The 14028-nt window shown below is 36.6% G+C and overlaps 1 protein-coding gene and 1 long non-coding RNA gene across 2 annotated transcripts in view; both read left to right on the top strand.

Moving 5' to 3' along the window:
- NRG3 (neuregulin 3) overlaps window positions 1-14028 on the top strand; it is a 371204-nt gene that overhangs the window by 301429 nt on the left and 55747 nt on the right. The window contains exon 4 of the mRNA XM_027893033.1: window positions 111-137. Coding sequence (XP_027748834.1) covers window positions 111-137 — 27 coding nt within the window. The remainder of the gene's footprint in view (window positions 1-110; window positions 138-14028) is intronic.
- On the top strand, window positions 6455-7853 carry LOC114062020. The gene is made up of 3 exons (XR_003572287.1): window positions 6455-7512; window positions 7631-7681; window positions 7767-7853. It is a non-coding gene; the product is annotated as an uncharacterized LOC114062020 (long non-coding RNA).

The following is a 14028-nucleotide window of genomic DNA, read 5'->3' as shown; positions in this document are numbered from 1 at the left end:
TACTGAATGCTACCACTGATGATAAAGGTTATATTTGCATTTTAGTCTGTTTCTAACATTTCCGTCTCTTTTCTCTTTTTTTTTTCTTTTACATGCTTTCCTGGGTGCAGCAGACCATTTGGGAATTGAATTCATGGGTAAGTTTTAATTTCTCTTCGTTTCACCTCTCATATTTGTCTTGGTACCTTAGTCCAAAGAACATGGAAGTAATGGGAAGAATCCCATGACCTCCATCAGTGGGTTTTGGATTGGGCTCCAATTATTTTTACCAATTTACATTTGAAATTATATGAATTTTTCTCTTGTCCACTGCTATAGAGCTTAAAAACTTCATAGTAATGTTTTAGTGGTATTTACTGAAACATAACATAAACATTATGTGGCCATATCATGACAATTGAGGAATAATATTCCGTGTAAGATTTTAGGGTAAAGTTAATGCCTATTTTCATGTAAAGAAAATTTTAAATTCGAATTTTTTATTATTTTTAAAGAGTTCGGTGGTGATAAAAATATTAAATTTGACTAGCTTTAATAAGAAACATTTCATCTCAAGTCAGAGGACTGCTTTTAAGAAAAAGGACAAAGATCCATGATTCTGTGAAATAAGTTAATTTGGTTAGGAAAAGCTAAAGCAGGAGTGGATAATTGCTTCTAACAATTTTGGAAAGGAAAAGATGAAATTCTGTTGGCTGAGTTGCTGCTCTTTGATGTATTTGTAGCCTGATAAAATTGTAGGCTTAACAGGTCACCACTTCATCTCTCAGCTGGTGATCTTCAGAAAGCACAGGTAACTTTCTTGAGGAAGCCAAGATTCGTCCTTAACAGTTACTGGTCTGGTGCATCCTATGTATAAAATAGCTTGGATAAACCATTAAATATGATTGAAAACGCTATAATAAAAATCTTGTAAATTCCTATCAAAGTCATAAAAAAATTACTTTTAGTATATTGTTTCCCTGTGTTAAGTTTTACTTATTTTTTTTAGGTTTTAAAAATAAGAGTCTGATAGCCTATCCATTTCAAGTGGCAATAGGGGGATTTTATTGACCAGTTAAGTATAAGCTATCTAGAAACCAATACGTTGAGTATTAACTGCATGGTAGGCTGCATTAACTGGAGGATAGCCAGCAGGTTGAGGGATTTTTTCCTACTACTTTTGGACCCGTGCCATACATAGAGCACTGTTCTCTCTAGAGAACTGGTTTTGTAATCTCTGGAAGTTTTGTGTTTCACTTCACTTTATATGAAGCTTGGGAAGTGCCAGTGGAATTGATGCAGATGTTTTCACAGACTTAGTGGACAAGCACAGCTGGGAAATGGTTACTTTAAAGGCTCTGCATGTATCTTGGCTTTCCTGCTTAACTTAAATTGTGAGCAGCAGTCTTGAGGCACGCAAGTTGAGGGACAAGCATATACATAAAAGAAACTGGGTAAGGAATATAGATATACAGGATTCTTACAGTGAACCTGTCCATAAGTGTTACCCAAAGGCAAAGCTGAATTACTTCAACTTTATTTCAAGCCTTTTAGTTTCCTCTTTTTTTCTTAAGATGTCTCTTTAAGGCTTGAACTAAAGCCAGTCCCTGAAGTCTTGGCTCAGAGTAGTTCTGTCATATGAGTAACTTTCAGATTTTCTTATTTAATATTGGAAAAGATGCTGATGGTATAGAAGTTAATGGAATCTTGTGTCTCAAGCCTGAAAATAGGATGAAAGCAGCCTAAAACGAGGCTTGAAGTTGTTTCCTGTGGGCTATAAAAATAAAACTGCAGAGTTGTATTCGAAAGTGAAATTCTTGTGCTTCTTAAATCCTCCTCTAGTCGTTGTGAAGATTTACTTTAGGAAGTGTAAGCATGTATGGAATCATTACTGTACACGTATGCAAAGTATAAATCCCCCCTCTGTATATAATAATGCTGATGAAAATATTCTCATCAAATTAGGGGCACTTATTCAAAGCCTCTTCGATGAGGGTACCTCTGTACTGTAGAAAATAATGGCAATTAGTGCAAAGAGTGTTTTTCATTTACAAAAAATAACAATGTCTAGATGCTGCAGAGTTTAGCTTTGTTTGCACATGAATCAGGGAACAGCCTTTCTAATGTTTTCATCGTATTTGTGGGCTTGGTTTCCTTAGGAATTCCATTTCCATCTTCATCTTCCAGAAACTTTGCTTGAAAACCATGTAAACCTGGATTGCCAGGGAAGGTTGAACTCCTTCCGTGGTAGACAAAGCTGAAGTCTCACGTGGGTGCGAACATCTGTCTGCAGGGGTGCCCCTGGGGACAGATGAAATGTACACTAACTACACATCTAGTTTAGTGTTCATTTGCCAAGGAAAGCAGAGAAGTGTAGTCATTCCCCTTTTTTTTGCTAGACTCCAAAGGATCATTGAAGTGTACATACCTACCCAGTACTTTTACTGTCCTGTTAGGGATCTGTTCTTCATGAATTGGTGTGTGATTTTATGAACAAGTTGATCCTGTCTTCCCTCACAAGCTCCCGTGGCAGCCCATTCCAGAGCTCAGTAGAGGCTGTATGCATCGCTTTTCCATTACCTGTTGAAATCTGCTTCCTACTAGATCCTTAGTTCTCACATGCAGTATTTTGTGAACAAGAGTTATGTGTTCAGTTAATGTACCACTGACTTTTGTGTTAACTTCTCTCACAGTCTCACACCCCCTTCCCCAGCTGGGTATTCTCAGGTTTATGTTCCATGCAATATTCAATATTGTGCATTACAAAATTTAAACACCTGACACTTTAATATTGCTGCTGATATTGGTTTGCACTGTCTGCTTCTTTGTATGAATAGCAGAGATGAAGACAGGCATATTAATGTGGCATACCTGTTTTAAATTGTTGCAAATGTAGCAAATAATGTCCAGTTCTGATGTATTCCTGTGCAGCGCCTCTTGAATTAAATGAAAGGCAAGTGTGTGTTCAAGGGACACTATGTCCTTAAAACTGTGGATTTAAGTATTGTGATCAGAGTGGTCAAGTTTTATGAAATTTCTGGTGATAAGGAAATGATTTATGCTTTGTAGTACCTCAAAGGAAAAAAAAAAAAAAAAAAGTCTTGTGTCTGATGCTTACTCAGTTCAGTTTCCATCTCAGATGCAATCTGCTGGAGAGGCTTTGGATAAGGTCTTTTATCCTGTCTGTGGTTTAGAATCTTGGTTAAAGTAAATTTTTTTGCAGGCTTTCTGCATTTAGGTTCCTCAGCCCTCTGGGGAATATCTTTCAGTAACACAGAAACTATTTCTTCCTTACAAGAGGGTGCTGACTTCACTGTCTACTTGCCTGTGCTCCCTGGTTCCTCGTAAAGGAGCACAGTGGTGAGTGGGAGAACATTGCACAGCTCATGCAGGAGGGCAGTGCACCCTGGTCTGTGTTGGTGCAAGTGCCTGCATGGTCCCTGGGATCTCAACAGTGGTGATGCATTGGATTTTATTTATATTTCCAACACAAAACTAAGTTGTTTCAATGTTCCTACAAATTGGAAAGCTGCTAATTGTATTAATAATTTCGTGTCCATGGAAAACAGGATGGCTTCTGGTAATGTTCATCTGAGCAAGAGAGATTGTATATCTCTAAAGAAGCAGCTTTTATTCAATGAAAAAACAAAAAGTGATGTATTAGCATTAGATAGCATGGGGATACAAGTATCTACAGCTTACTATCATTTTTTGACCCAGATGGTTAATTGCACTTCGGAGCCCAGTGGTTTACTTTTCTGATGGAAAATTTTTTGAAGCCAAATATCTCTAATGGCAAACATGGTCACTCAGGCGCAACAAGTGGCAGCTGAAAGCGGAGTTGTGGAAGCTGACCTTGTGCATGCTGTCCCAGCTGCAGAGTAAAATCATTGCCTGAAAGTCATCCTTGGAAATGAGTGTTCTGAGCTGCAAGTCAGTACCTGGGACAAGGAGCTGTCTGTTTTACTAATTTCTTACACCGTGAGCGAGTAGAGTTAAGGCATGTTAAGGGGTGAAACATGACGGTGAATGAGTATTGGAATAACCTGCTACAAGGCATGAACAAACATGACTGTTTCAGCAATTCCCCACCACCACCTAATATGATGATCCAGAATCTTTATCTTTTATTCTGTAGCAGTAATTTATGATGGATTCAGTTGAAAGTAAAATACTTCAATGAAGTAAAACAGGCAGGTTGCTGCAGTTTTGATGGAAATACAGTCATAACATGAAGTAATCTTCATCCTTGGGCTGCTTGGCAGTTAAACCACTATCAATGGTTAACAATTTTGATGCAATAACCTGAATCTCCCCATGTGTGAACTACGAAAACGATATAGTGGTTGCTATAGTTAGGCACTACTTTTAACTTCTTTATACTTAGGCCTTATACAGAAAATTTAAATTTTTCCTTAGAACTACTTATCTTTTCTGGAAAAATCAGAAGAATCTTCACTGAAATCAATGGAGTATGAATGATACATAGTACTTTGTAGGTGCTGAATCATTTAATTGAGCAGAGCAATAAAGTAACTGAAGAATGGGATCCTACTAAAATTTACGTATCTCCTTGAAAGGACAACAATGTAAAATGTATTCAGTTTTCTATACTCTGAGCAGCTTACTATGAAGAGGATGGTGCATGCTGTATTTTCACTGTGCTAATTCTCACTCTTTCCTCATTGTGATATTGTGTGCCTAAGACTTTGGGAACACATGATCCAGTTAACCAAATGGACTCTGTGAACTTGTGTCATGCACTGTGACAGATGCATTTTGATTTTTTTTTAAATGGCAAAAGCTGGTTTTGCTGGGCCAGGATAAGCAGGATTGCAACAACCTCGTATTTTTCCTGTTTGCAAGAAATAAAAAGGTAAAGTTCATTAGTTCCTGCAAACCTCAAAAAATGTGAAGCTGGTGAGCTCTCGTGTGAAACTCAAGATGTTGTAGCAGCAGCCGGATAATGAAAATAAATAACCAATGTGTGCACGGGTGGTCCTTGTCTTAGTTACCATTTAGCAGCTCTTATCTGTTATGAAAACCTGTAATGGTCCAGTCCTCACTGGAAAGGAGGATGAGCATTCAATTACGTGAGCAGAGAATGTATATTTTCTAAAGGATATATGTTTAAAAACTAAAGTTCAATTTCCCCTGAATTCCTTTTTAAAAATATAAAGCAGGTAGATCTTTAATATGTCTGTTAATTGTGTTAATTATGTTAATTTGTTAATTCTGTTAATATGTCAAACTGACTATTTTTATGCTCTTGTTTGCATAAAATCTATCACGAGATCACGGTCGTCCCCCAGAACTATGAAAGCATATCTGTCTAATAATTCTATTGTATTAATCATAAACATTTAAGATATTTCATCTATACTCCTTCGGTAAATTCCTGAAGAACTAAGAAGGCCTATTTTGATAGGCATTGATACTTGGAACGTTTACAACTGTCCTTGTCATCGCTTCTTGAATCTCTTTGTTCTTCATCCTGCCCCAGTTTTTCATTACCTTCTTCTGATTTTATCTTTTCAAATTCAGTAAAGGCTTTGCTCTTGGGACTTTATCTTTCTGTTTGCTTTATGAAATACCTGTCCTTTTTAAGTATGCTGCAAAATAACAATAGTATCCTGAGGCAAGAAATGGCTTGAGATCCTGAGCACCTTCCACGGGATTCTCTTAGCTGGGAAGACGAGTCATTTATCATCTCTGGAGAAAAGAGACATGAGCACCAGAAGAGAGGATTTTATAGGAACAGCTGATGTCTGTGTGCTATAAGGGTAATGGAGGAAGCAGAGTTTCCTCAGGGGCTGCGGAAAGCTCTGCTAGTGGTTGTACCTGTTAAGGAAAACATGCCTCTTAAATGAAAGTCAATGTGAATTTGGTGAATAAGTTGCAGGCTGCCTCACATCTTGGCTCAGTTTGGAGCACATGGTTTAGCTGAGAGGGAGAGAATTTTACCTGAATGTTTTGTGACCTAGCTGCCATCTTGGTCCAGTGATACTGTCTTTACTTTTCCTGGTATGTCATTTTTCCAGTTTATCTTCATTTTCTGTATTGGCAATGAACTGGGTTGAATTAACTTGTGTTATTTTTAAAAGGCAAGACTAAGGTTTACCATGTGGTTAACTTATGTGTGGTTAATTGCCTATAATGCTTCATCAAAAGAGTAACTTCATGAACTGGGTGGATAAAATAATGTTAATATATGTAACTTTGGTGACTTTCCTCAGTGTTTGATTTCTGCTGCTCTCTCTAACTGAACTTCCTGATCATTTGTGATGGAACTTACAGAAATAAAAATAAATAAAAAAAAAATTAAAAATTGATAACACAGTGTACTGACAAGTTTAGAAAGCCAGAGTTGGTCTGGGTTTCTCGGTTTTGCTGGGGGCTAGGTTGGAAAGAGGCACTGGTTGCACTGAGGTATCAGTCTGTAGAAGTAAGTATGTGTCATCCATAGTCTGTCTCTTCCAAGGTGAATGCATACTGAGTTTCATTATGTGCTGATTATTGGGTAATGGTAAGGTCAAAGTGTTATCTGTGGATTAGAAAAGAATTTGTGAAACCTCAAAAGTAGATACCATGTATAAACCTCCTGGTAAGTTTCTGTGTACCTCCTAGTGCCAGGTACAAGCCTCATCTGCATGATGCCAGCTTCAAGAACGTTCATGCTGTCTTGGCACCTCAGGGAGAAAGGATGTGTGCTTCAAGGCTGGATTTCAACCGAGGACACAGCATCTCATCTGCATACAGAGGGGCTTTGCTGTATTACATCTCTGTACGCATATTATGGTGCATTCTGGTTTGAGATTAGGCTTGTGCCCCGGGCTCCAGCAGGGCTGGTGTATCTCAGAGGTAAACACTTTTTATCACGAAATGCAGGTAATTGGTTGGCTTCAACACTGAACAGACAACTGTGTATTTAAATGGGACCTTATACCCAGTCAGTTCATAACCTGCATTTTGAATATGGTATTTAGGTAAATGTTTGACTGAGCTTGAGGAATTGTTAAAACCGACACCACAAGGATATGCTAATGCAATTAGATGACTTGCAGTGTTGAGGTCTGGCCTTGTTTCGGCTCAGTTGCAGTTCAACCAGATGCAAAAATATGTAGACAGTAACTTGTATGCTACTGAAACAAGCCTAGTCAGACAAAGGTGAGACCCACATGTCAAAGGTGGTGGTAGAGACAGCTGCCAGAAGATTTGCCAGTGAGCTGTATTTCCAGCTGAGAGGGGATCTTGGAGGAGGCTTCAGAGCAGTAAGTACAGCTGGGACATGTCCATGAGAACTTGGCATCCACTGTTAGGCTGCTGGGGTGGGTTTTTTTTTTATTACTAGAAGGTTGTTCACTGTGTGTTGAAGTTATATTGCTACAGGAGGAGAGGCTCCAAATGCCCAATCTGTGCCATGTTTATGCAGCCAGAGAGAATCAGTGTTGCTTTGTCCTTCTCCTACTTGAAGGTGCTATGTAGATGTCGAGTCCCGTTCAGTAAATGATTCGAGGATTTGGAAAGCAGAAGGTAAGTATCTTAATAAATGTTCCATGACAGCAGCATGCTTGTAATGTATATTACAGTTGTACAGAAAAATCAATGTTTTTGACAGTGAACTAAATCTTTTTGTGTCCTCTGTGCCTAGAATGGGTAGAGACGGTGTCCTGCCAGTAATTGCTGGAAGCGGAGTAGAAGGGTAAGCAGTGTGGAAAAATTGGCAATGCTCTGTGTAGAGCACTATGTTATTTTTTTGATGCACTTCCTTTTCTTTTCTTTTGCAGGAGCTGTAGGATATTGGCATATGGAGAAGTGCAGAGATATTCCTACTCTGGCTGATGATTTTTAATAAAGTTATTTTTGTGGTAATTGAAAATTGTCTCATGATCCCACTTCCTGCATCGATTTATCCTCATTTCACACCTGCTCTGCTGAAAAACGCTGTTTGTCCAGTTGCCAGACTCAAGAGCCCAGCAGTTATCTGGGAAACAAGTGTGAGCAACAGAAAAGAAGTAGGGGGGAAACAAATACTGTGTACGAGTGTGGAGGTATTGTTCTTGTATGCTCAATTCTTAAGAACAGTTGACATAATCACAGAATTGCAAATTGTTGCATGTGATGACATCAAAAAAGATGACCTTTTTGTTAACCTCTGCTGACTTTTCTTCTTTGAATGGTTAAATAAATCACCGTGAGGTATTTTCATGTAGTATGAATTCACAATTTTCAAACACTGTGTCGACCATGTTCGTATAATTTAATCGCTACAGTTACATTTGTTTCATCAGTCATCCAGTAATTCTCATATGAATCGATATAATCTTTTTTTTATTTTTGTGATAAGTTAATTATGTACTACTCCATGCCTGCATTAGAAAGTAAACTCTACTGTAATACAGTATTTCTCTATGGTTATTCTTTTACGTCTCTTGGTAAATTTGCATTTAACATTCAAATTGAAAGGAAAATCAAAATGGAAATATAAAATAATAACCTGGTAATGGAGGAACATAAAATTGGACAGTGTTTAAGTTCTCATTAGAATTAACTGAAACAATTTAGTGTCCTTGCTATTTGATAGTGAACTACAAACTAACAGATAAGAGCTAGACAAAATTAATTAGACCAAGCAGTTTATAGGAGACAAAAGTGAGAGAAAAGCGGTTTGTTTGCAATTAAGAGTGTTAATGCTTCTATTAGTAGTCTGTTAATTGCTAGGACTGTAAGATTTGAAATAATGATCTTAGTCACCAAAAGGATGAGCTTTTAAGTAGTGAAAAGAACATTACAAGTTAAACCTTCTGCAGAAGTTCCATTTGGCAGTGCCCTGCCTAGGCCTGGCCCCCACTGTGTGCTGTGGCCAGCGGCACTCACAGCCGCCTTGCCAGGCCACTGTGCCATAGGAGGATAAAGCTCTTCAGTGCTGTAAAGGCTTGAGTGTCTCAGTGCAAGCCAGGAATGTTTAAAATTGATGCCTGCAAAGACTTCGTGTGTTTTCAGAGCGTTAGTTGACTGTAAATTTTGAGAATTGCAGTGTTGAACTTAATAAGACTTGCTTTTGTCTTGCTCATGATTTCTCACTGAAACGCATGGAAACTGGTGGATATTATGATAGTATTTCTGTTACTTCTAATATAATTTACATAAACTTAAATCAAGACCAAGCATATGACTAGATTCTCATATGAAATGCACCTTCCTTTTTCTTGATTGGCTCCCAGTCATCTAAATCTAAAAGAACAGGTAAATCTCTCAGCAGTAGTTACACAACTGAGGGTGTATAAAGTAATATTTTGCAATTGTGCAAAGCTAGGAATACCTTTCTTTCCCCTCTTGAACTTTCATTATTCTGCTTCCTACTTTTTCTCTTTTGTACCCTCCTGATTGTTTTCTTTTTTTCCGTACCTCTGTGAACTTTCCTTTTCTGTTAGTTTCATAAATCTACGGATCAATGAACTTACTCTGTTTAAGTGTGTTGCTGTTCACAGGAGAAACTACAGATCAGTTGTATCACAACTGCTCTATTTAGCTTTAATGGAGAGTACAGTATGCTGAAGTTTTACTCATTTGTAATCATGATGTTCCCTCCTGTACCCAGAAGTGATGCAGCATTTGAAAAATGGAAGTCCCAATATACCAACCAACTTGTTTAGCTCATAAAATATGAATGCTCAGAAAGTGAATACAGCAGTGTTAAATACAGTTAATCAACTTTGAAAAAACAAAAATATGTTTTTATCACTATAATGTATACTTGCATGGGATATTAATGAAAAATACCAGATAGTTTGCTGTCTGTATTTATTCTGTACTATGCTTATTACTCTCATTTAACTAATTTAGATTTGTTTTCAAGATAAGGACAATTTGCTCTTGAGGAGAAAAGTTTAGATGTCTTCTATGCCGTATTTTAATTTGAGTCTGTAAAGTACAGTCTGTGCACTGAATATAAGGCCACCTGGGCTGGAGGTTTTGTACATTACAGTGGACTGACAAGGGTAGACTTGTAAAATTGTTGAGCTGTAAATAGTTGCATGGAATGCATTGTTATGATGTGTAACATAAAAAGGTAAGACTTTATTGAATTCAAAATAATAATCTGCCTCAGAATAGCACTATGATGTCTGTTGATTTTTGCTGCATGAAATTTTTTATGTTTCTGTACTTTAGGTAATGTGCTTAAGTCAAAAAGAAGAAAGTGGCCTTGGTTAAGCATTTGTTAAATGAATGATGCAGAGAAAATCACCAAAACAATTAAACATGTTATTTCAGTCACTTTTTCTCCTTGTAAATTTCTCTAGTGTGCTTTTAAAATTTCTCTTGCCCAATGGAGAGTCTCTTTTCAAGGTAAGGTAGTACTGGGACATCTCATTCTTTCAATTAGTGAATCTTGTCTTCAAATAAGATGGTTGACTATTGGTGGGAGAAGGTGAGTGAATCCTCTAAAAATCCTACAGAAACAAATCAAGCCCTTTTAAATTATTTTATTCCATAAAGTGACTGAAAGATGAACTGGAGAGAAAAAGTAGATGTAATTGTCCTAAGTTATGCTATTTCCTTGAAGTTAAATAGGTATTCATGTGAGTTTTTTTCAAAAATTACTTACTTTAAGCTACACGTTCTAGTCAAGATTTTGTTCCAATAAAACTATAAAAAACGAATAAAACCTCAGGAAAAATGCAGAAATTTTATTACTTATTTTTTGCTGAATAAAACTGACCATTTGAGAGAACTATGCTGGATAGTCAATATCTTACTTGTCAGTATTGGGTCAGAGTTTCTTTTTTGACTCTCATGCGATTGGTGTGGATAGAAAACATCTGAAAGACAATTAACATGTATGCCTTGGCATCGAGGCTGCTTAATTCAACTTTTTGGCAGGTGTTGTTCTGCACAAGGGGTGTCTAATGTAATGCCATTGTCTTGCTTGTCCAAGTGATTTGTAATTTTTTCTATATCTTTTAAGACTTGGTAGTATTCATGTATCAGCTATTTTTATCATTTCTTTGCCTCAGTACCTTTATGGATTGGATTTAGCATCTGTAGGCCATGAATCAGTTTGGTAATCATCCTGTTCAGTCTGTTCATTCATGTGCAGTGAAAATCTAATAGTCCTAGTGCAAAGAAAATTCAGAATCACCTCTAAGTTTGCAGCTCTAACTCTTACGGTGACAAATGCCTCGTGAATTCAGTATCAAAATGTACTTCAGATACCTTACTGCATGTCCAGCCTGGGTTCCTGGATTCTGGTGGTGCTAGTTTGCCATCTCACCTGCACAGCAAAAATGGGACATAGCCTTTTCTCTTTTTTGATACTGTGAAAACTGTGATGGGAAAAGAGGTCACATTTTAAGAAGCCCATTCCCTGCCTCCCTGAACCCCAGAATATGCTCCGTTTCACTAATTCTTTTTTCAAGTTTCTTCTCTCCATACAATATGTTTATAAAATTTCATGAAAATAGCAGTATGTGATTCACTTGTCCAGGAATTATCTTCCCATAAATACATCCCATGATGTAACATTACTGTTTTCTCCCATTTTATACTCCTTGTTCTTTATGGTGCCAGGGTGTGTACCATCAATCATTTCATTATCCTTTTGACATCTTTATTGCTTGCTCAGTTGCTCTTATATCTTCATCTTATCCTCCTTTCTTTTGTTCTCAGTGTTCTAAAAAATATTGATGCTCGTGTTGATAGCACAGCTGTGCTGATAGACCTGCTTCTGCTATTCAAAGGAGTCTGTCCCTCACTGTCATTACTCTTGTGTTGCTGTTCTAGAGAATAACTGTTTACCTGTTTACTTCCTTTAGGTGTTTTCCTTTTCTCTTTCATTGTTTGACACATCTCTGTTTGCAGCCATCTCTTACTCCCTGGTTGTTTTGGTATCACTATTACTTCTGCTGTTGAAGCTATCTTTTTTCCTTAAAAAAGTCTGTAACGTTACATTTTCTGAATTATTCATAAGGCCATATATGAATACCTGCATCTGTTATTCAGATCATCTTATTTCTTTTATACTAGAGCCTAAAACCTCTTTTATAATTCAGTAATAAATGAGAGCCTTCAGTTTGTTCATAGTTCATTTTGCTGACCTTATATTTATCTCCAAGGTTCCAACTGTCTTTAATTGTGCAGAATTCTGTAGTGCAAGGAGCTACAGACTGGTTAAAATAATGTAAGAGTATCCTACCCTGTTTGTGGTCTCTGTCTTTATGCACTAGCCTACCTGTGCAATATGTTTGAAGGTCTAGAATATATTATTTACTAGCTTTTCTAATAATTTACTAGCATACAAATATTTTTTCTCCAATTCTTAATCTTTTATCTGAGAATATTACTTGATAGTTATTGCCATTTTACCTTTAAAGAGGTGTTTATGTCATTGCAAAAAGGGTTATTTTGCTGTAAGCCACTTATTTTTGCTCCACATGTTCTTTTTTATTTCTGTTCCCTGTTGTCTGAAACTTTTGTCCTCTAGAGCAATAGTTGGTGTGCCTGTGAGTTCCCCACTTACTTTAAAAGTATTTGTAGAATGCGTGTCACAGAAACACTGAATGATTCAGAGTGGAACGTGAAGACCTGAAGGTCTCAAGTCCAACCTGATGCTCAGCGCAGGGTCAGCTCAAGTGCCACCAGGCTGCTCAGCACTTTATCCATCTTAATCTTTAAAAACCTGGGACTGCGTGACTTCTCTAGGCAGCCTGTTCCAATGTTTGACTGTTCTAATGGGAAAAGATTTTCTTTATATCGAGATAAAATGTCTCAATTTATTATTTGTCTAGAAATATATGTATTTGTCTGGAATAATGTATTTTCTGCCACTTTGTAATTCAGACAAGCTGTTGCTTATTGATACTCAATTCTCTGCTTATTTAAAATGTTGTGCTCTTGGTAGGTAAAAAAGAATTTAGTCCTAGTTTTGATAGTCCTATTTTTCCTGCCCTGTCGAACCTGTACTGGTCCTCATTTATATATGTCATTTTACTAGTAGAAAAAGTATGTGATATAATTCTAAAGTAAAGCTCCCTCTGCTGATTTGTAATTATCCAGAGCTACTTTATAGTATTTTATCAGCTTTATGCAAAAGCAAGTTCTAAAATTAATGAGCTACAGTACATTTTTTTAGATTAGGTCATCATAACTGAAATGCTAGAAAATTATTCTCTTTTAGATGTCTTTGCTTATGTACTATAGGTTTTATGATATCAAGAATCTCGCCTGGTTTCACATTAAATTCTGTATTTAGAAAAGATATAAAGAAATAAATGGAAGTATTGAGATTTCTAATGGCCATAAAGACATGGAAAGCATTTTAATAATCTTGACAGTCAGTTTACATAAATACAGTATGTAATCTGCTGTGATTTCTGATATAAGGCCATTTCACAGAATTCAGTCATAGAGTACCAGAAACAGTAGGATTTACCATGAGTTTATTCAGCTCTAAATTTAAAGATCTTTTGTGGCTAACAAAAGGGAATTAGAAGCTATTTGATATAGCTTCATCAACACAGTCTCCTCTTCAAAGAGCCATAGTAAAAGAGTTACAAATTTCAGAGAATGCTATCAAAATAAGGCCTAGCTTTAAGTAAACAACTTAAAGTAAACACATTTTGTTATGTAAGTACTTTTATTAATAAACATATACTTTTGCAATAGCCTGAATCAAGAGCATAAACATGAAAAGTGGATTAAGAGTCAGGACTGACTTATGCCTCAGTGTTGAAGATCTATGAAAGAGATTTTTTACTTGCTCCTATGCTGTTCCCTTTCTAATATTGTCTGTATTTAAATTGCTTTAATTGCATTATATATTCCAAATCTATGAACTTTTAGAAGCTTTTAATAACTTAAAAAAAAAAAAAAACACCTTTTTACATATCATTTTTACTTTAATATCTTACTGGTCTTTGTGCTTTAGTGAATATTGACATGGTAAATATGACTGTAGTATTATTGAAATGTTTTGCTTAAGAATGTTTTATGACATCGTTCTTCTAGACTGAGATATTCCGTATTTGTGGTGAATGGTGTCAATGAACA

The sequence above is a fragment of the Empidonax traillii genome, unplaced genomic scaffold, assembly GCF_003031625.1.
Source record: "Empidonax traillii isolate 1590-97213 ecotype Southwest subspecies unplaced genomic scaffold, ASM303162v1 scaffold376:size1174107, whole genome shotgun sequence".
Taxonomy (NCBI): Eukaryota; Metazoa; Chordata; class Aves; order Passeriformes; family Tyrannidae; genus Empidonax; species Empidonax traillii.
This window is presented reverse-complemented; position numbering and strand designations above follow the sequence as displayed.